The 23,495-nt window shown below is 42.2% G+C and overlaps 1 protein-coding gene and 1 long non-coding RNA gene across 8 annotated transcripts in view; both read left to right on the forward strand.

Annotated features, from left to right (window-relative positions):
* Window positions 1–1,373: 1,373 nt before the first annotated feature.
* Window positions 1,374–23,495, forward strand: part of DRAM1 (DNA damage regulated autophagy modulator 1) — a 65,857-nt gene continuing 43,735 nt past the window's right edge. For 5 of the 7 annotated variants that reach the window (XM_042993026.1, XM_042993025.1, XM_042993027.1 and 2 more), the window contains exons 1-3: window positions 1,388–1,608; window positions 19,458–19,525; window positions 21,707–21,849. In XM_042993026.1, the coding sequence (XP_042848960.1) occupies window positions 1,478–1,608; window positions 19,458–19,525; window positions 21,707–21,849 (342 nt within the window). In that variant the 5' untranslated portion in view covers window positions 1,388–1,477. Of the gene's footprint in view, window positions 1,609–13,184; window positions 13,272–19,457; window positions 19,526–21,706; window positions 21,850–23,495 lie in introns of all 7 variants that reach the window. The other 2 variants (XM_042993030.1, XM_042993029.1) reach the window with 2 other exon arrangements.
* Window positions 1,620–4,930, forward strand: LOC122240440. The gene is made up of 2 exons (XR_006220181.1): window positions 1,620–1,957; window positions 4,594–4,930. It is a non-coding gene; the product is annotated as an uncharacterized LOC122240440 (long non-coding RNA).

Here is a 23,495-nt window from a genome sequence, read left to right on the forward strand (position 1 = left end):
TCCTCACTACCACAAAGCAAAAATGAAAACAAAAAGTGAAATAAAAATAATTACCAGGGCTTCTGTGAGATGGCCTCTTTGCCCACCTCTCCATTCTCTGCTTTACACTTATGTGAGTGCTTTTTCTAGTTCCAGAAATATAAGCAACACCACTCTACGCATTTTCTCTTATTGCTTCCTTGGCCTGGAATGCTACTCTCCCCTTTCTTTGTCTGGTTAGCAATCTTTTACTTTCGAAAACTCTAGTATCATCTGTCAGGAAGACTTCCCTAATACCTTTCTGAGCGCTGGCCTGTCAGTTCTGCACATGCCTCTTTTCCTTTTTAAAAAATATTCTATGTAATATTCCATGTAATTTTATTTAATTTTGATGTCAGTCTCTTAGGCCCCATGGTACTATTTAATCTTTGCATCCTGTCCCCTAGCAGGGTTTGCACCCAAGAAATGTTTATATGACTGAAATGAACCCACGTTTGGTCCCCATGAGACCCCCATGACCTCCGACACAGACCCCGGGCTCAGAATCTATAAACTATCCCTCAAAATCACCAGGGCTCACAAGTGCCTACAGGACACAAATTCTTTTCTCAGTGTTTGAAATGTATGAGGTCCCCATTACTCATCTTAGGTCATGGCTCCCAGCGTGGGCTAACCCTGATCCGTCAGCGGGGAAAGGGAAATCTAACTTCTAGGAAACACTCCAGGTCTGCTCTAGGGGAAAGCAGAACTGTGACGCACAAGGAGCCGCTTCGGGCCCCGCTTGAAGTCAGTCCGACCTGGACTCCCACGGGCCCCTTCCACGCTCTAGGTTTCCTTGTGGGCAGCATCCAGGTGGGTGTCACGTCCGTGCCCCGTGAGTTTGCGAACGTCACCCTACTTCTGACCCGACCCCTGCAGGCAGCAGCAGCAGCAGCCGCGGGATGGGGTGGGTGTCGCCTCGCGGGGGCCACGCTCTCCCCCCCCGCGACGGGCAGGTGGCCGTACCACGGAGGGGAAGCCCCTGGGGTTCGAGGCCCAGCATCCCGGAAACCCCGAGGGAAGAAGGAGGGCCCGGGAGGTCCTGATCGTTTCTCCCGAGTTGCTCAAGAGCTGCGGAGGCCGGGCCGGCTGGGACGGCCCCGGGCATCCCCGCCCTCCCGCGCCGACCCCCGCCGAGTCCGAACCAAAAGCGAAAGGAGTCCGGCGCCGCGAGGAGGTCACCGCGCGCCTCCAAGCCCGCGGGGGCCGCCGTTTTGTGACTTCACCGGTTTCGCAACAAGCCCGGGCCGCCCGCGCCCCACCCACCCCCGGCCGGCCGCCTCGCCGCCCGCCGCCTCGCTGGGCTCTCCGCGCCTTCCTCCGTCCGAGGCCGGGCCTGCCCCGCCGTCGCGGAGCCTCCCGTCCGGCCGCCGCCTGCGGGCCAGCACGTGCGCGACTCCCGCGCCCCGCGTCCCGCGCCGGGCCCCGCTGGGCGCAGCGCCCTCCCGGCGGCGGCGCGATGCTGTGCTTCCTGAGGGGAATGGCCTTCGTGCCCTTTCTTCTGGTGACCTGGTCGTCCGCCGCCTTCATCATCTCCTACGTGGTCGCGGTGCTCTCGGGGCACGTCAACCCCTTCCTCCCCTACATCAGGTGAGGGCTGGGCGGCGGGGGCCCGGGGCCGGGCAGAGAGGGCGGCGTTGTCGCTGCGGTGGAAAGGGTCCCGACCCAGCCGTCCCGCGGGCAGACCCAGGTCCGACGACGCGGGGGAGCGCGCTCCTGGCGGCCGGGACCGGTAGGGAGCCCGCGGGTGCAGAGCCCGGCGGTTCTGACTTTACCCTGAACACTGAACCCAGTGGCGTCGGGAGGGGCCCAGGACAGACGGTAGAACTTCCGACGGACTGTGGGACAGAATCCCTGGAAGATGCTTCTTGGGCGGTATTGAAGGAAGAATGGGTCCTGATGGATGCCATTTATTGAGTGTGTTAAGAGGCAGATCCAGGTGTGTGCTAAAACAGCTCACATGCTTCCTTCCCAGCATCCTCGTGATGGATGTCCGACTATTTTTCATACAAGGAAACCAAGTTTAAGCAGATGTTGAAATATCATCAATATGACACTGATGTCACAGTTAGAAATGATGGAAGTGGAATTCACGCCCAAGTCCGTCCCATGCCAAAAGCAACACTTTGTCTCACTTCCAAGGATTTGGGAGTCAGGCTTAAGCATTCCTGGATGGAGCTGCCTAAGATCCCTTTGGATACTGCACCCCCAAAGCCAGAGCCCTCAAATTATCAGCAGCTTATGACATCTTTTGTGTTGCCATTGTACCATTTTGTTGTTGTTTGTTTTTTGGTTTTGGGGATTTTTTTGGTGAGTTTTGGCCTCTACCTTTCTTGAGGGTCACTTCATTGGTGCCCAGGAGGTCTTGATCCTTTTCTTTTTTTTTTTTAAATTTTTTTTTTTAATATTTATTTTTGAGACAGAGAGACACAGAGCATGAACGGGGGAGGGGCAGAGAGAGAGGGAGACACAGAATTGGAAGCAGGCTCCAGGCTCTGAGCCATCAGCCCAGAGCCCGATGCGGGGCTCGAACTCACAGACGGATCGTGACCTGAGCTGAAGTTGGACGTCCAACCGACTGAACCACCCAGGCGCCCCGGTCTTGATCCTTTTCAAATGCCTCCCAGCTCTGTGCCTAGACCATGGCAATGGGCCTTCCTTAAACATTAGAAGGATCCATCTTTATCCAAGTGGTGTAACCTGCATTGGTTGGTGAGGGAATAGTAAAGTTGGTGACAACCAAGGTTTGTTACCACTTGATGGTTATAGAGATTGTAGGGCCTCTCCCTCCTGCAGCCATGCTGAGTGGTGAGCAACATTCTGTTATGTTTGTGGGCCAGGAAGGGGAAACAAAGAAGGTGAGGCAAGAGGAGACTAGAGTTTGAAGCAAAGAAGAAGGCAATGTGGAGAATAGTGCAGAAAAGCAAATCTGCAGTTAACAGTGGTTTTGCCCACTTAAGAAGTGTTCCATGCATCAAGGAGACTTTCCCATCAGGCCTTGCACCCTGCGGAAACCTGGACTTGGTTTCTCATGGCTCATCTCAGTCCCACATGGCATTGTCTGGTTTCTCTTGATTCTGAAGTGGGATAGATCCTCTTGGACTCCTGTAAAAGGGAAGAGTTTCTCTCCCTACAATGCTTTTTATTGAGAAAATAGTAGCTGTGTTTGTCCTGGATATAAAGGTCAGGAACAGATAATATTTGGTACTTATTGGTGAAGGGGTGAGAGGCAGAGTTTGAGTCTTTGTGGAGATGTCCGAGGTAGTTGTGATTCATAGCACCCCAAGGTGAACTTGAAATGGAAGACGTTCAGAAATGGGGAAATGAGCTGACAAGGCGAACCACTTGTGAGATGCTCAAATCACAGACAGTCCAAAGAGCAGGTGTTAAATTCAACAAGGAAAGGAAGCCTTCAGGAAAAGCAGGTTTACAGGAGAAAAAGGCTGAAGATGGTCACCTTGTTGCCGGAGCCAACAGCCTATAAAGCACTTGTCCACATGTGCTGGGGTGGGGGGTGGGGGGCGGTTTAGGTTGTCTGCTCTCCTGCCTACTTGAGCAGCTAGAGCACTAGATCATCTCTGTCCCTCCTAGAAAACTAAGTCATTGAGGCAAAGGCAAGATTTAGATTAAGAGCAAGAAGTGATGGGAATAACACCAGGTTTATCCATTTGGCCCCAGCAATGTTCGATCTTATCTCCTATAACTTATCTCTACTGTCCTTGTCTCCTGTTTTGCCTTACCCTCATTCCCTCCACTTCCCTCCAAGCACACTGGCCCACCTTCCTGTGTCTTGATCATGTCAGGCACACCACCTCCTCATGACCTTTGCCTTGACTGTTCCTCTGCCAGATGGAGTACCTTCCTCCAGGTACTGTCAGGCTTTCTCCTTTACCTCCTCCTCTGTTCAAATATTGGTAAAGCCTATTGCCCTATTTAAAATTGCATGTGGGGGGCCTGGGTGACTCAGTCAGTTAAGCATCTGACTTTGGCTCAGGTCATGGTCTCTCAGTTTGTGAGTTTGAGCCGCACGTCGGGCTCTGTGCTGACAGCTCAGAGCCTGGAGCCTGCTTCGAATTCTGTCTCCCTCTCTCTCTGCCCCTTCCGCACTCGTGCTCTCTCTCTCAAAAAGAAATAAACATTTAAAAAAATAATAAAATAAAATTGCACGCTAGTGTTGCTGATCCCCCATATCTAGTCTAATTATTCACCATAGCATCATCTATCATCTTGCAACAAACTCTATGATTAACTGATTTTTTTAATGTTTATTTATTTATTTTGAGAGAGAGACAGCAAGTGCGTGCATGAGCAAGGGAGGGGCAGAGAGAGAGGGAGAGAAAGAATCCCAAGCAAGCTCCCTGCTGACCTGCCACAGGGCTCAAACTCATGAATGGTGAGATCATGATCTGAACTGAAATCAAGAGTCGGTCTCTTAACTAAATAAGCCACCCAGGTGCCCCTCAACTTTATCAGTCTTCCCTCACTGGAATGTAAGATCCATGAAGGCTTTTGATATTTGTTGAATTCATATTTCTTGGGCATTCACTATTGATACTGTTATTTTTTTTCCCCTAGGGCAATATCCCTTTAGGGATGATAAGGTCATTGGTCATTGATCAGCGATATGGATGTATTCAGGATGATCCCCTTTTACATGATGACATTGTTCAACCAATCTGATGTTCTGGAATTTCTTAACAACGTTGAACACTTTAAGAGCCATTGCATTTTAAATAAGAACCATAATCCTGGGAAGACCTTTTTCCAATATGACATTCAAACTCAGCTTTCTCATCACAAATCTTGTAACATTGTTATTCTTCAGCATATTGGTTAAATGAGCAAATAGCTTTTAGACATATAGAAAGATGCTCAGCCTCATGAATGGGATAAAAATTCAAATTAAAACTCACTGATGTCATTTTTCATGATTGGATCAGCAGAAAACTAAATGTTTGATAACATTGGTATTGATATTGGTGAGACTTAGGGGAAACAGGCTTTCATATGTGCTGTTGGGAATGTAAATAGATTCAGTCTCTATGGAGGCACTTGGCATCTATCAAGATGACAAAAATATATCTGCAAGGGTACTTATAGCATTACTTTTAATAACAAAAGGATGAAGCAATGCAGATTTCCATCAGGGAGGACTGGCTAAATAAATATGGTTTATCCAAAGAATACCTCAAAGGAAAGCCCTGTCTATATAGAATACTCTTTTTTTTCTTAAATTTTTTAAATTTGTTTTTATATTTTATTTATTTTTGAGAGAGAGAGAGACAGAGCGTGAATGGGGGAGGAGCAGAGAGAGAGGGAGATGCAGAATCTGAAGCAGGCTCCGGGCTCCGAGCTGTCAGCACAGAGCCTGATGTGGGGCTCAAACTCATGAACCGTGAGATCATGACCTGAGCAAAGTCGGACACTTAACCTAACTGACTGAGCCACCCAGGCACCTCATCTTTTTTTTTTTTTTTTGAGAGAGAGAGAGAGACAGAGCGTGAGCAGGGAAGGGGAAGAGAGAGAAGACAAAGAATCTGAAGCCGGCTCCAGGCTCAGGGCTGTCAGCACAGTGTCCCCCATGGGGCTTGAACTCACGAACCGTGAGATCATGACCTGAGCCGAAATCAGATGCTTAACCGACTGAGCTACCCAGGCGTCCCTAGAATACTCTTTTTAAATTAATACATTGGTATGCAAAAATCTCCAATACATTGTTACATGGAAAAAAGCAAGATGCAGAGCAAAATATGCCACTATTAGTGGGTGGGGGTGAGAGGGGTTAGAGGGTGGAGGGAGTAATAGTGCATGTTTGTATTTGCTTGCATAAAGAAACTAATAAAAGTGGTTTGTGTATGGTCGAGGGAGGAGGTCCTGGCCACTTAGAGTTTAGCAGTTGGAAAAGAGAGTGGGAATAAGACCTTGTGCCACCCTTTTTAAATTAATCCTCTTATTTTGAGATAAATGGAGATTTCCATGTAGTAATAAAACAATAATACAGAAAGATCTCATGTGTCTTTTACCCAGTTTCTCCCAAACGTAACATTCCCATACCTGGCATGCCTTATTTTATGTATTTATGTTTTAGCCACATGGCTTGGTTTCCTACCGAAAATCGAGTTAGAAAGATGTGATTCAAACAACCACTAAATTTAACAAGCTGGAATAGCATAGTGCAATGCTTCTGTATTATGAAACTATTAATGCAAAGATATCAAAACTGAGGACAAGTTAAAGTCAACCTCAAAGGACTAGTTTAAATTTTTACAAGGCCACACCCACATTCTTGAGCACAATCATGTTTAATTTGTTATAGTTTCTTACATTCCCTTTGTAACCAAATCTCCCAGGCTATCGTGAATCAACTTTACATATTAATTCCTTCCAGCCAATAAGCCACTTTCTTTTATTTATTTTTTTATTTTAAGTGTTTATTTATTTATTTTGAGGGAGGGAGGGAGAGAGAGAGAGAGAGAGAGAGAGAAGACAAGCAGGGGAGGAGCAGAAAAAGAAGCAAAGGGAATCCCAACCAGGCTCCATGCTCAGTGTGAAGCCTGGCTCAATTTCATGACTGAGAGATCATGACCTGGGCTGATATCAAGAGTCAGATGCTTAACCACTGAGCCACCCAGGTGCCGCCCCAAGCCACTCTCTTTTACATCTTCTTTGGCCTGTGTTTCATGCTTCCAGAATATTCTCTAGCTCTTTATTTTCAAAGTTTTGCCAGTTCTGTATCCTGGTTGCTTTTTATTAACCTAATCTCACTTTTTGTGCAAGTACTGTTTGCTGAGTAGATTGTGGCCTTTGGCCACTCCCATTGTTCCTCGTCACGACCACAAACCTACTCAGGGGTTGGTGGCAGAAAACCGGGTCACCTAGAATTAAGTCACCTTCAAAGGGAGACCAAAATGACATATTAAACAAAGGAAAAGAGGTTGGGTATTTAACTCCAAAAATGAATCTAAAAATTAAGGAAATTATTTTACCTTTCACTTGGTTAACAATCACAAAATTTAGGTCATAATCACAGTTAGGTGCTAGTTCTAATAATGAACAAAATTCATTATAATGAACACATTTTGTAATAACAAAACAATGAAAGGACAAAATTCTTATAATAAACAAAAATCTTAAAATGATTCGGGTGTGGATTTTTTAAGTGAATGATATATACTTTTGCAAGAATAGTCTTATGATTGTGTGTTATGAAGTCCTTGATTTCACTTTTGTCTTTTGAAGGGAGATATGAAGAGGTTCATTTTTGCAGAAATGTTTTATGACTTCAGTTTCCCCAATGACCATTCTTTTTTTTTTTTTCCAATGACCATTCTTAGTCTGCATGTAAGGAAATTGATCTTGATTATTGTGTTTTTCACACAAAATATGTTTCATGAGGGTAGAGATTTAGAGTTTGTTCATTGTTGCTTCCCTACCATGTATGACAGTGTCGGACACGTAGTAGGTGCTTAGTAAATATTGGTTGACCGCCAAGATAATTTACCCCAGATGGGCCTGCTTTAGTTGTGCCTGTTAATCTTGTCAGCTTCCCTTCAATTGTTAACTGATTCTGCCAGTGCTCACTGTTCATTAACTTGGGCTGCTGTTCTAGCTGTTCTCCAACACGATTTCTGTCAACTTCATGAAATTCTGCATGTTTTACAGGATTTGCAAGTGTAGTTTGACTTACACTGTTGAATATTTATTATCTTTGATAATCATACAGAGAAAGGAGCATAGCGTGGTGGGTAAGGGAACAACTTTGGAGCAGGCAACTTTGGTTAGAATACAACTCCACCATGTGTCCCCAACTATAGGACCTTGGATTGGTTAATTGAATTCCCTCTGCTTTTCTCTGGGTTAATAATAGCACCCCCCTCATAAGTTAACATGTGAACTCACTTAGAACTCATTAACACCCTGGTCCAAGAACAAAAGTTCTCTGTAAGCACTTAATATTATTAGTATTATCAAGGGACCAGTCCACAGTAGTCTGGATAGATGCTAGTGTTAAGTAGGAAGGGACATTTGGTTGAGGGCTAATTTTATGAGTAGTAGGCTTATTTGTGATTATAGCAGAAGTTTTCTTTTTTTTTTTTTTTGATTAAATTTAATTAAAAAAAATTTTTATTTATGTAGGTAATCTCTACACACAACATGGGTCTCAAACTCACAACCCCGAGGTCAAGAGTTGCATACTCTATCCAGCCAGGTGCCCCTGTAGTAGAAGTTTTCTTAACCAACCTCTATCAACTTGCTGGGTTAACTGATCACCTCATTCTCTGAAAAATACACTGACCCGAAGCCACTGGTCCCTGAAAGTCTTTCCCAGTGCTGACCACTCTCTGGGTGTCTTGCTGTCTTCTCTCACCTGTTTTTTTGTATACTTATTTAATACCAGCTGTGTTTGTTCCCAAATGTGTTTTTGCCAGCTATATGTATATATACATATGTATATATATATATGTATTCACACACATATAAATAAATAAATATATATATATTTTACATATTATTTATAAAGTAAATAAAAATATATATATTATTGTAATTGTGTGATTTAACTCAACCCATATAAACTGTTGGTCTGTAAATGCAAAAAAAAAAGAAATCTAATTTTTAAAAAATTTTTTTAACGTTTATTTATTATTGAGAGACAGAGAGAGCAGAGCATGAGCATGGGAGGGGCAGAGAGAGCAGGAAGCACAGAATCTGAAGCAGGCTCCAGGCTCTGAGCTGTCAGCACAGAGCCCAACACGGGGCTCGAACCCATGAACCGCGAGATCATGACCTGAGCCAAAGTCGGACACTTAACCGACTGAGCCACCCAGGCGCCCCAAAAGAATTCTAATTTTTAAGAAAACTCAGTTGAATGCTTTGGGAAGATTCAAAAGACATAGGTTGTCAAAAAATTACAGTCTGTTTAGTAGTGTTTATGACAAATGTAAAGATTTACAAAAAACGATTAAAAAAAAACCTTAGGATTCTGCACTCAAATTGCTTCAAAAGTATCTTTAAGATCTCCTCCCACTTTAAAGAGACCATAGCTAGAAATGCAATGATTCATAGCAGGTGTGGCTCATATGCCAGGAAGACACACAGTGGAGTGGTACTCACATAACAGTCTTGGCCTATGTCAACAGGTATGCAAATAAATGTACATACATTTATATGCTCGTGGTGTGTGTATATCCATATAATTTTTATTTCTACTCACATAATTTTTGATGACTTTTTGCCTAAATGGCTTTTTTGATTGCTAACTACATTGAATTTCAGGCAATGGTGACTTTTGCTTCCATTTCAACCAAAATAATGGGGACTGGGATAATAAATAATCAGATAATGAGGTCTGTGTGTATAAAGGCACATATTCTGACATGATGTTAATGATACTTGAGTCTTTACAGTGGAGTGATTATTACTTCATAGTATCTCTAGGCCATGGTGTCATGAGGATGAAAAAGCAGGCTTGCCATTGAAAACTTTTCGCTAGAAAAGTATCATCCTTGAAATGATATAGTTTCACATTTTCTTCAAAAAAAGCATTACCCAAATTAGTTAATCCTAAGCATAGTAAGAACAGTGAAGATCCCAAACTTTCACAGCTCCAGAATTAATTGAGGTGATGGATGCAGTGTTGTTCAGCTTCTGAATCAACTATAAACATATGTAATTTCTCCTCTGTTTAAGTTTTCCATTGTCATTTGATGACATAAAATTCTTTTTTTTTCATTGAAAAATAAAGTTGTGAATGTTTTTCTTCTGTTATTCTCACTTCTAAAAAGTCAGTAAAGTATTGCTCAGAAGTCTGACCTCTGCAAGGCTGACAGCTTGTAAGGTCTCAATTTCAACTTAAAAAATAGAGTGCTCTACTCAACATTTCTCTTTACCTGACAGTAATTACATTTCAGTCCATTAAGTGTATGTATTGTAGACATAGTGCATGCCAAGGATAACTTACTAAAGGCTCCAGAAGAAATAGCTGATGCAAACCTGGCTGTAGATATGCAGCACCGTAAACTCACATGGAAATGATAGGTTTTCATAAAAAGAAATGTAAGTGGGGCTCCTGGCTGGCTCCTGGGTGGCTCAATCAAGAATCATCTGACTCTTGATTTCGGCTCAGGTTATGATCTCACAGTTGTGATATTGAACCCTGCATCAGGCTCTGCACTGACAGCACAGAGTCTGCTTAAGATTCTCTCTCTCCCTCTCTCTCTCTGTCCCTCTCCCATTCGTGCGCAGGCATGCATGTGATCTCTCTCTCTCTCTAACATAAGATGCACAGCGGAGTAGAGTTCCTAAGTTGTGTGCATTGAAATTAGCTCTAAGGGCGCCTGGGTGGCTCAGTTGGTTAAGCGTTCAACTATTGGTTTCGGCTCAGGTCATCATCTCACAGTTTGTGAGTTTGAGCCCTACATCGGGCTCTGTGCTGACAGTGTGGAGCCTGCTTGGGATTCTCTGTCTCCCTCTCTCTCTGCCCCTCCCCCGCTCTCTCTCTGCCTCTCTCTCAAAAATAAATAAATGAACCTAAAAAAAATATTTAAAGAAATTAGACAGCTCTAGATGCATGGCTTGGTTTTCCTATGTACTATCCATGTGACCTTGAGTGAATTACTTTTCTAAGACTCAGCTTCCTCATCTTTAAGTTGGAGGTAATAAGTACTTTCCTTGTGAAGCTGTGAAGACCAAATAAGATGTGCCTGGCTGAGTGTGAGTGCTGAGGAAATGTTAATTTTAAAATTTCTTATGTAATATTAGTAGCTGTAATACAAGCAGGGGTAGTTTCCTAAAGACTCCTCTCGGAAAACTTCCCAAATCTGATGTCTTATCACCTCCGGTTTCATTACCATCCTGGTCTGAGCCACTGTCATCTCTTGACAAACTACTGAAATAGCTTTCTAACGGTCTCTTTGGTCCATGCTTGCCTCTCTACAGCCTTTTCACAACATCCTTTAAAAACATCAATCAACTTCATATCACTTCCCTGTGCTCAGCTCTCAATGGCTTCTCATCAACTTAGAATAACAGTCAGAGTCCTTACCGTGACCCTGGGGCCCTCCGTGATGCCCTCCCCCATATACACACATGTTCTTGCTCACTCCCCTCCAGCCACACCCGCTTCCTTGCAGCTACTGACATATTGCCACCTTAAGGCCTTTGACTTTATTGTTTATCTGCTTGTAAATTTCCTGGCCCAAATATTCCATTTCATCCAGACCTTTGTTCAAGTGCCTTCTCAGATTACTCTGTCTCAAGTAGGCAGAGCACCACTCTCTCTCGGTTTTCTTATCCAACTTTCCTTTTCTTGATAGCATTCATCACCCTGGACATTTTTTTAAAACAGATCTAACCTATTTTTTTTAAGTTTATTTTTATTGACAGAGAGAGAGAGAGAGAGAGAGAGAGAGAGAGAGAGAGAAAGTGGGGAGGGGCAGAGAGAGAGGGAGACAGAATCCCAAGAGGTTCTGTGCTGCCCAATTGGGGGCTTGAACTCATGAACCATGAGATCATGACTTAAGCTGAGGTCAAGAGTCAGATGCTTAACCAACTGAGCCACTCAGGTGCCCCAATTAAAAAAAAAAATTTTTTAATGTTTATTTATATTTGGGAGAGAGACAGAGGCGTGAGCAGGGGAGGGGCAGAGAGAGAGGGAGACACAGAATCTGAAGTAGGCCCGTGCTCTGAGCTGTCAGCACAGAACCCAACGCGGGGCTCGAACTCACAAACAGTGAGATCACGACCTGAGCTGAAGTTGGAGGCTTAACCGACTGAGCCACCCAGGTGCCCCCCCCCCCCCCCGCCCCGGCCTTTGTTTTAAGAGAGAGAGAGAGAGAGGGAGGGAGTGTGAGAGAGGAGTGGGGGAGGGGGCAGAGGGAGAGAATCTTGAACAGGCTCCATGCTCAGCATAAAGCCAACACAGGATTCGATCCCACAATCTTGGGATCATGAATTGAGCCAAAATCAAGAGTGGGATGTTCAACCCACTGAGTCACCTAGGCACCCCCACCCTAGACTATTTTTGTTGCCCTCCACAGAATGTAAGTTCCATGAAGGAGGGACTTTTTCTGTTTTATTTGTCACTACATTCACCATGCCTACAAAATTGCCGGTTGGGTTGAAGGCAATCAGTAACTCTGTGTTAAATCAGTGTATCTTTGAATTTTTTGTTAGTTGATAAGCTTCTTGAAGGTTAGTTATGTTTTTTCATCTTTGTATCCCCATCACCTGGCACCATTCCTGACCTCTAAGAGATACTTAACAATTAAAAAAAATGTTGTGAACAAAGAGGATGAACAATTAATAGAAAGGGGAACAATTTGCATGTGGGTGGGGTGAGAGGAGAGCAAGTTGTTTGCTTTTATGAGTAGGAAATTCTTTTCGAGTTTAAAAATGGTTGATATAGGGGCACCTGGCTGGCTTAATCCGTAGAGCACGTGACTCATGATCTCAGGGTTGTAAGTTCGAGCCCTGTGTTGGGCAGAGAGATTAATTAAAATAAAATCTTTAAAAATAAATAAATAAAATAAAAATGGTTAATATAGCTGTATGGTGCCTCCCACTGTAGAATAATCATGAGCAAACACAGCTGCTAAAAGTCCTAACAATTAAAAATATCTAATAAAATGTAATGACTTTATTATCACACTTCTTTCCTTCAAATGTTATATTTAAATATTGTGAAGATAAAACAAGTATGGTCCCCTTTTTATTGGTGCATTTAGTGTCTTCAGGTTCTAAATCCTGATCAGTTTACCAAAAATGGGCCTAGAATTTTAGGGCAGTCTAATAAGCCTCATTCTGGGCAGATAATTTTGTGCATTATCAGCATGTCAGTTCCCCAGATAAACCGTGACCCCAGACTTTGGAGTGTAGCTCGGCTTATATTATCATGTGGGTCTTCTTTGCATTGTTTTCACTCCTCTCAGCATCAAGTGATTATGCCCTGGTATAGCATCATAAATTAGTCTGGAGAAGGATATTAGACAAACAACTTGGAATTTTCCATGGTGAACTTAATTTGTAGAAATGTAAATGCAGGAAATGTAGATGTAAACTGATTACTTAGACACAATCCTAATCTAGAAACAACCAGCTACACACAACAGCCTCAACAGCTTCTAAGCCTCATGCAAATGAACAATTACTTTCTGTCCTGGTTGCAGCTTCCAGGAAGTGCCTCATTTACAAGGAAGCATGTGAGGAGGAGCTGGGACCTGGCAGGGCCAGAACCCTGTTGCTTAAGTCATGAGGTACAGGACTATGTGGTGGGAATTGGGTGGGGAGACTATCAGGTAGGGTTGGGAGGCAGTTGGTTTCACCTCTTACTCATTCTCCAGTTTCCTGAATCAGTACCCAAGTATAGCTGTGCTGACCACTACCTCTGCCTTTGTGCAATGAGATCATTTAGTTTGAGCTTAAAAAAATTAAAAATGAAAAGAGTCTACCCATAGTTTCTCTTGGTACCCCTTGGTGTTACACTCATCTGGATTCCAATATCAGGCAGAAGATGTGATGCAGTATTTATTAATGATGTCACATATTAGCTCAGAGACTGAAAGACTTAAAAGAACATTTTAAAGTAAAAGAGCCTAGCGGCGCATGGATGGCTCAGTTGGTTAAGCGGGCCAACTTCAGCTCAGGTCGTGATCTTACAGTTTGTGAGTTCGAGCCCCACTTTGGGCTCTGTGCTGACAGCTCCAAGCCTGGAGCCCTCTTTGGATTCTGTGTCTCCCGCTCTCTCTGCCCTTCCCCTGCTTGCACTCTGTCTCTCTGTCTCTCTCAAAATTGAATAAACGTTAAAAAAAATTAAAAAGAACAAACCAAATAAGTATATTCCTTTAAAATTTTACTGGATAATGTCCCTAAAAACATGAAAATTTAATTAGGAGTAAGAATTAAAAATGAAAGATGGGATGCCTGGGTGGCTCAGTTGGTTAAGCATCTGACTTTGGCTCAGGTCATGATCTCATAGTTCATGGGACTGAGCCCCACATTGGGCTCTGTGCTGACAGCTCAGAGCCTGGAGCCTGCTTCGGATTCTGTGTCTCCATCTCTCTCTATGCTCCTCCCCCATTCACAGTCTGTCTCTCTCTCTCTCTCTCAAAAATAAATAAGCATTAAAAAAAAAAAAGAAAAGAAAATTTAAAGTAAAAGAGCCTTTCATTTTTATTAATTATAATGGGCAACCACTACTATTTTTTTTTTAAAGTAAAATTAACATACAGTATTAGTTTCAGGTGTACAATAGAATGATTCAACAATTCTGTGCATTCCTCAGTGATCATCAAGACAAGTGTACTTTTTATCTATTTTGCTCATTCCCTCACCTTCCTCCCCTTTGGCAACCACCAGTTTTCTCTCTGTAGTTAAGAGTTTGTGTTTTTGTTTGTCTCTTTTTTCTTTGTTTGTTTTGTTTCCTAAATAACATATATGGATGAAATAATATGGTATTTGTCTTTCTTTTATTTATTTTACTTAGCATTAAAGCTTCTAGGTCCATCGATGTTGTTACAAATGGTAAAATCCCATTCTTTTTTATGGCTGAGTAACATTCCATTTTGCATCATTGTGTGTGTGTGTGTGTGTGTGTGTGTGTACCACATCTTTATCCATTCTTGTATTGTTGGACACTTGGACTGCTTCCATATCTTGGCTATTGTAAATAATGCTGTGATAAACATAGGGGTGCATATATTTTTTTGAATTAGTGTTTTCATGTTCTTTGGGTAAATGCCCAGTAGTAAAATTGCTGAATTATATGGTCATTCTATTTTTAATTTTTTGAGGAACTTCCATACTGTTTTCCACAATGGCTGCACCAGTTTACATTCCCACCAACAGTACATGAGGGTTCCCTTTTCTCTACATCCTCACTGACACTTGTTATTTCTTTTAAATTCTAGTCTTTCTTACAGGTGTAGGGTGATGTCTCATTGTGTTTTGATTTGAATTTCCCTGATGATGAGTGATGTTGAACATCTTTTCCGTATGTATGTCTTTTTTGGAAAAATGTCTATTTAGGTCCCCATTTTTAATCAGATTATTATTATTTTTTTTGTGTTGACTTGTATAAGTTCTTTATATATTTTGGAATATTAACCCCTTATGGGATATATCATTTGCAAATATCTTCTGTCATTCAGTAGGGGGCCTGGTTGTTTATTGATGGTTTCCTTTGCTGTGCAAAAGCTTTTTATTTTGGGGTAGTCCCAAATAGTTTAATTTGGCTTTTATTTTGAAAAGTTCTTAGAAATGTCAGCGTGCCTGGGTGGCTCAGTGGATTAAATGTCTGACTTTTGATTTCGGCTCAGGTCACACACAATCTCATGGTTCAAGAGTTCAAGCCCCATGTGGGGCTCCGTGCTGACGATGCGGAGCCTGCTTGGAATTCTCTCTTTCTCCCTCTCTCTCTCTGCCCCTCTCACTCTCTCTCTCTCTCAAAATAAATAATCTTAAAAAAAGAACGTTCCTAGAAGTGTCACATTTTCGTTTGCTGCTTAGACAGTTTTCTTGAAATATCTTGAGCGAAATTTCACCATATGTAGTTAGGTACCATTTTGTCACTTAAGGGAAATAAATCACAAACTGACCATTCTTACCTGATAGATTGGGGAATTTGTGACTCAGATTGTATCTAACGCATAGTATGTGTCCCTTAAATATTTTGTTCATGAGCAGATAAATTTCATGGTTATTTGTGGAGCCAAATAAAAAAAAAATTTAAAGATGGTTGCATTTAATCAAACAACTGGTTATGAATGCGGTGCATTAATATTTTGCTCCCGTTTTTGTAGTATGGTCACTGCCTATGTCGTAGTGCGAAGTTTAGGAATGTAGGCCCATTGATACTCACATACTACTGGTAGGTGCTGTGGACTCAGTAATCCTGAAAGACAATCAGATTAATTATGGCAGTAAATATTTGTCAAAAATGTTTTACAATTCAATTATGGTATTTAAGGAATTACAAGTTCTTGCCTAGTTTACACTTTCCTGGTGTATAAGAAGGGCATGATGATCTCTTTTCATTACCAACGTAGTTCATTCCCATGGTGTGCTAGAGCCAGCTGATATGTGCTCCTGGGAGCCAACTGTGTATATTTCTTCCCAGTTCAATGTTTAGTAACCTACATTTTGGTAGCTTGAACTTTGACTTGTTGGCAGTATTTACACCATGGAAATTGGCCTATGCTACAAATCAGACTCCCTCCGAGCAAGTTGTTAAACATTTACCAGCATACCAGTGTTTATTCTCTACCCCCACTGCCAATCCTTCTAAATTCTTCATTCCTTGCCTGCTTTAGAGCACAGGGGAGACAGGGAAGTCAAGGAGTCAGATATCTGGATTGTATTAAAAACAAAATTTAACTGAACAAAAATTTAAAGATCTTATTAACTTTATTCATGGATTCATGAATCAGGCAGCATCCAATCTAGCAGACAGAAAGAAGATCTGAGAGGGTGCCTTGGTGGCTCAGATAGTTGAGCTATCCGGCTGTTGATTGCAGCTCAGGTCTTGATCTCAGGGCCATGAGTTCAAGACCCGAGTTGGGCTCCATACTAGGTGTGAAACCTACCTTAAAAACAAACAAACAAACAAACAAACAAACAAAAAAAACAAACGGAACTCTGAGGAGTTGTACAAATAAAAGACTTTTATAGACAGAAGGGAGCAGGAACAAGGAAGTTATACTGGGCAAGAAGCCAACTGGTTATTGCAAGGTTACTTTCCTTACACAGGAAGACAGGGGTCTTATAAGGCAGATTATGCAACTTGCTGTTCAGATGATTCCTGAATGACTGGTTTAAGATTCCATTTCCAGGAGAGCTGAAACTGTAAATAAGTCTCAGTTTGGTGACTTGGGGCTTAGCATGAGCAACTCCATTTTGGGTCTATTGTTTTGTGTTTAATAATTGGAATATAGATTCCTCTCCTTAATAACTCTGTGACCTTGAACAAGTTCTGTAACCTCTCTAATACCAGTTTCTTCCTTAGTAAAGTGGGGTTGAAATAAGACTTACCTCACGGGTCACCTGGGTGGCTCAATTGGTTAAGCATCTGACTTCAGCTTACATCATGATCTCACAGTTTGTGAGTTCAAGCCCCACATTGGGCTCTGTGCTGACAGCATGGACCCTGCTTGGATCCTCTGTCTCCCTCTCTGTCCCTCCCCTGCTTACACAGTCTCTCTCAAAAATAAACATTTAAAAAATCATAAAATCTCACCTCAAGATTTGAGGATAAAAAGAAATGATATATAATAACCACCTAACAATGTTTGGTCCATAGTAAATGCTCAGTACGTGGTATTTATTAGGTTTGGGTTTTTTTTTTTTTATTATTATTATTGCCAGTACTGATAGTCATTCATTCATTCAACAAATACATATGGAATGGCTATTTACAAAGCACTTTTGATTTTGCCTGTATGGTTTTAAATGTACAAATGAATAAGAATAAAATACCACCTTGAAATTCTGACCTTTCAGATCACATGTCTGCTGTTATGTGGATTGCACATCTGGGCCCTTGACATATGTCTTGGTTTGCTGTCAGTGGACAGATAGTTCCAGAGTCTGGTCAACTTATCTCCTGTTAGGGCGCCTTCTTCCCACCAGCTACCTATCCTCATAAATATCTTCCTCACTCCTCCATTTCCTTGCCTTTCTTCACAAGTAAGCAGTCTTCCCAGCATGCGGCAGCTTACTCTCTCAGGTCTGTGATCGCAAGTACTCTTGCATAACTCACCTGGAAGCTGCCTCTTTAGATCCTGAGGACAAGGACGGAAGGCTTGATTTCTACATGAGATTTAATCTTTGGGCAAAAGTGCTGCCGGAGGGTATAAGCTGTCTCTGCCTTCTTGCCATTACAGGTTCGGTCCCCTTTTCTTACCCACGTTGTCGTGCTCAGAGGGACGTCCCACACATGGTGCAGTGTTCTCTGCCTCAGCATTCCTTTGGGGAGAAAAATGGTTATTTAAATGGCAACGTTAGATTCTAAACCCTCCAGATTCTTAAAGGTGCAAGTGGCACTGAGATTGAAATCATTAGGAATAGAAGTATTTGTTGTAAGGGGGAGTATTAGCCTCTTTATACTCTCCAAATATTAAGTGTGCACAAAACTTAGATTCCTGCTGCCTTCTGCACACGTGGGCTTCTTGTGGGATTTCTCAAATAATTTGAAGTGTGCCTTTTCAACATGATCAGTTTTTCAATACTTACATTTCAGAGCTGTTTTAAAACACGGAAACACTTAAAACTGGTATGAATTATTTCATGCTGGGAACTCTTTTGCCATCAGTTTTAAACTGTTGCTTTATGGGAGCAGCTTGACAATGTAAAAATGTAAACTTTGGCATGAATGAATAGAAAACAGAACACATCAAACACTACTTTCCAGCTCATTATTTTTTTCCAGCTTATTTAATTGATTAATTGATTGCACCAGAAAAATGTCTTATAGAAACTATTTTTTATTGAAATACTTTATCACAATTAATATATTCTTGATGCCTATTGTTTCCATAAGGTTCTAATAGGTATCAATGACATTGCTCAGCTTTCCACCATTCTGTTTTCAGCAGTGTAAACTCTTGTGGATAAATCAAATTGTTAAAAAAATGTACATGATGTGTTTATGTATAGTTACAATCCAGATAGTAGATTTTTCAAACTTGATTTTAGACTTCTTTTTCCCAATAGTCACATTCAATTCTTATTGAAAATGAACACACATCAAGTTTATTGAGAAACATCACTACCATTGACTTTAAATATTTTCTAGTTTTTTAAAAAAAATATTTATTTATTTTTGAGAGAGAGGGGGTAGGGGCAGAGAGAGGATTCAAAGCTGGCTCTGTGCTGATAAGAGATAGCTCAATGCAGGGCTCGAACTCATGAACTGCAAGATCATGACCTGAGCTGAAGCTGGATGCTTAACCAACTGAGCCATGCAGGTGCCCCAGTATTTCCTAGCTTTTTATGATCGGAAAAAATTACTTAAAAAAATTTTTTTTTACCGTTTTTATTTATTATTGAGAGACAGAGAGAGACAGAGCATGAGCAGGGGAGAGGCAGAGAGAGGAAGAAACACAGAATCCGAAGCAGGCTCCAGGCTCGGAGCTGTCAGCACAGAGCCCGATGTGGGGCTCGAACTCACAAACCGTGAGATCATGACCTGAGCCGAAGTCGGACGCTTAACCGACTGAGCCACCCAGGCGCCCCATGATGGGAAAAAATTAAATGTAATCTCTCAAGGTAGAAAAATGAGTTTTAGATTTTTCAGAGCCAAAATGAGAATACTTTAGAGCAAAATTAGACCAAGTCTTTGGAATTCAAAGTGGCTGAACACCCAGGAGAAACACCCTATAAAACCTGCCAATTACATAGTCTGAACAGAATTCCTTTTTAATAATTCAGAAATTTCTCTTTGTCAGTGATACAGGAACAACACCTCCAGAAAGTGGTATTTTTGGATTTATGATAAACTTCTCTGCATTTCTTGGTAAGTATGCAATAATTATTATGAAAAATTCACAGTCTCAAGTGAAGTAAAATGTGTCATTTACAGTTTGTATATAATTTTTTGTTATTTTTTTAGCAGACTCAATTTTTTAGAACAATTTTAGATTCACAGCAAAACTGAGCAAAAGGTAGGGATTTCTCATATATGCCTTGCCTCCCACCCTGTGGCCTCCCCCACTATGACCATCCCTGAAAAGAGTTGTACGTTGGTTACAATTGATGAACCTACTTTGACACATCATTATCCCCCAACCGACTGAGCCACCCAGGTGCTCCAGAGATTATATGTTATTGTGACATTACTCTCCGTAACAATAAGTGGTATTTGATTAATTGGTAAGGTCTTTGGAAAAACATACCCTTTGTACCGTCCTCACACCATTCACAAGAACCAGTGGCAATGAAAGAACTAGCCATGAAAAGCAACACTGTAAGATAATTAAGTTATAGGAAAATCCTTTAAAACCTGAGGATGGAAATGCTTTAAGCTTACACAAAACCCAGAAGCTAAACAGGAAAGAATTGATAGATTTAGTAGATAAGAAATTAAAACTTCTAAAAAAAATTAAAACTTCTAACTGATGAAGGATACCAAACAAACCAACCAACCAACAAACAAAAACCAAAAACAAAATTAAAGACAGACCAGAAGAAAACTTGTAATATTTATAGCAGACAGTAGACTAATGTATACAATGTTTAAAAAGCAACTGCAGGGGCCCCTGGGTGGCTCAGTTGGCTGAGTGTTCGACTCTTGATTTTGGTTCAGGTCATGACCTCACAGTTCCTGGGATCAAGCCCCACGTCGGGATCTGCACTGACAGCATGGTGCTTGCTTGGGATTCTCTCTCTCTCTCTCTCTCTCTCTCTCTCTCTCTCAGTAAACATTTTTTAAAAAGCAACTACAAATTAAAAATGGGGGCGCCTGGGTGGCTCAGTCGGTTAAGCGTCCGACTTCAGCTCAGGTCACGATCTCGCGGTCCGCGAGTTCGAGCCCCGCGTCGGGCTCTGGGCTGACAGCTCAGAGCCTGGAGCCTGCTTCCGATTCTGTGTCTCCCTCTCTCTCTGCCCCTCCCCCGTTCATGCTCTGTCTCTCTCTGTCTCAAAAATAAATAAACGTTAAAAAAAATTAAAAAAAAAAAAAAATGAAGGGGTGCCTGGGTGGCTCAGTCGGTTGAGTGTCCGACTTCGGTTCAGGTCCTGATCTTGTGGTCTGTGAGTTCGAGCCCTGCATCGGGCTCTGTGCTGACAGCTCAGAGCCTGGAGCCTGCTTCGGATTCTGTGTCTCCCTCTCTCTCTGCCCCTCCCCCGCTCATGCTCTGTCTCTCTCTCTCAGTCAAAAATAAATAAAACATTAAAAAAATTTAAAAAAAATGAATAGACGAACTCAAGAGAAAAATAAAAGAAGTTTAAATGCAATTTTTAGAAAAAGAAATGCAGACGACCGGTAGACATACTGAAAGTTGCTCAATCTCACTAATGATCAGAGGGATGCAGTTTAAACCAACAGGTTGCTGATTCTCATTCATCAGGTTAGTAGCAATTAAAAAAGCCATTAAAAGGACTTGTAAAATTGCTTTCAAACTCTGCTGTGAGAGTATAAACGCTGCCATACAGTCTTGGGGCAATTTGCAGATACTTCTTGGCATTTCAGTTGTGCACGGTTTTTGTTCCGGTAATATTGTTTCTAGGAATTCATCTTTCAGAAACACTGAAAGCATGCCAAATACTTGTGTACAAGGCTGTTCACTGAGCATTCCTTGTAACAGGAGAAACAGAGAGACAATGTAGAAGTCGAACGTAAGAGAATGATGAAATAAATATATACCGTGATGAGACCCCTAAAAATGTGGAAGTAGACTTACTTGTACTGACATGGTAAGATCTCCATGGTGACTTATCTCAAGTGAAAAAGAGTAAGTCACAGAACATGTGCACAGTAGCATTTATGTGAAAAAGATAACAGGCAAGTTTGTGTGTGATGATACACACAGTGGGGAGAGTGAGTTGGGGTGAGGAAGGACAGGGTGGGTGAGTGGGAGACTACGGCAGTTGGGAAACTGAAATACAGATTTTAAAAACACAATGCAAAACTTTCCCTGTGTTTTTCATTCTAAAAGGTCAAATAATAAAAATTCACCAAAGTGCCCTTCTTTTTCAGGTGCAGCCACAATGTACACAAGATACAAAATAGTAGAGAAGCAAAATCAAACCAGCTATTTCAGCACGCCTGTTTTTAACCTGGTGTCGCTAGTTCTTGGATTGGTGGGATGTATCGGAATGGGCATTGTAGCCAATTTCCAGGTGTGTCCTGAAGTTTTTTTTCTGTTCTTGGGGATGATGGAATATGTGTGTGTCTGGAGTAGAGAAGCAGGAACACAAGGGGCATGCTTGTGCCAGGAGAGTTCTCAAATAGTTGATGAGTTTGTAAAAGTGGGGATAGTTTGCTTCTTAGAAACGCATCTTTATCATTTGAAAGTCAGTCCTGCCTGGTGCTTGGGAGAGGGTGGGGTTCACGTTTGCACACCTATGAGAGAGCGTGTTTCACACGATGTTCCGGACTCTGCATTGCCCCATGTTACTAACATGATCTGATGGGTGGGGAGAGCGACTTCAGTCACTGTAATAGTTTCATAAAGAGTGTGAAAGTATTTGTGTATATGAGTGTGTGTGTGTGTGTGTGTGTGTGTGTGTGTGTGTGTATTTACCAGTTCACAGAGCAGCTCCTGATCTCTTCCCTTTGCAGGTGAGGATATAGGTACATGAAGGTGAAATCATATGCTCAGGGTTACTCAGCTCATTCATTATGGAGCCAAAACATGGAGCAAATGAACTTATATGGTGACTTCTGTGAAGTCTGCTTGATAGATTCCTACTGTATTGAGTGTTTGAAAAAAACCCTACTTGCTTTATTCTAACTTGTAGATACCTGTTCATCCCAAGGTCTCTTTCAGGAAGGCATGTGAGCTATTTGTCCAAGGAGACAGTATTTAATATTTTTTAAAAATGTGTTGTATTTCAAATTCGTACTAGTTATAATAGTATCGTGTCCTAGGGTTATTGTAAAGGGTCCCATGAGATGTTGCAGAGTAACCAGCAGGCCGTACATGGCAGCCCCCGGCCATCATTAGAGGCTAACACCGAGGTGGTCGGGTTCCCTCTGGCCCTGTTGTTTCTTTGTGGCGGCACAAAAGAAGTTACTCCAGGAAGACTTGCTTCTGCCCAGGAGGACTCCTTTAACTTTTTTCCCACCAGAAGGGGGCCGATCCTGTGTGATGCTGATATTCACAAAAAGGTGTCAACCTTGGCTGCCAGCCAGCTGCTAAAGTACATGTCCGTGCCCAGAAGCTGCAGTACAGGGCCGTTGCACCTGCTATGGGTCTGCGAGGGTAATAACCTCGGGCCTCCACCTGTACCATCTGCTTCCCATCCATTTGCTAATGCCCCCTCCTGCATGAAGTCAGACCGTTGTCAGAGAGTCCTCTGTCTCACCTGCACCACATGGCCTCATAAATCACTTTCTTTGCACTGCACATGGGGGATGCCATCTGTCGATCAGGGGACAGAATAAAGTGCTCCAGGAAAGTTGGTGCTGTGTTGTGAAGGGTGAGGTGGCAAACACCCTTCCTTATATTGCATAGTATCTCCAGGACACTCTGTGGGGCAGGGATGGTCTCCCAAGCCTCAGGGCTGACGAGTTTTCATTTTTGGACATTATAAATCCATTTTTGGACGTATTTGTTGTTTCCGTATTAACATTGAAAGGTAGGTAGAAAGGTGAGAGGCAGGTTTGTAGCCTCCCCAGAGCAAGTGTAGAGGGCTTCATTGAAGGAATTGTGTGAATACATTTGTTTCTGGCTCCATTTACTTTGCTACCCCTCTTGTCCCTTTATGGCAAAATAAGACAAGGACTGCTATACATGATTGCAGGTGACATTGGTCACATGGTG

The sequence above is a fragment of the Panthera tigris genome, chromosome B4, assembly GCF_018350195.1.
Source record: "Panthera tigris isolate Pti1 chromosome B4, P.tigris_Pti1_mat1.1, whole genome shotgun sequence".
In the NCBI taxonomy this organism is placed as follows: domain Eukaryota; kingdom Metazoa; phylum Chordata; class Mammalia; order Carnivora; family Felidae; genus Panthera; species Panthera tigris.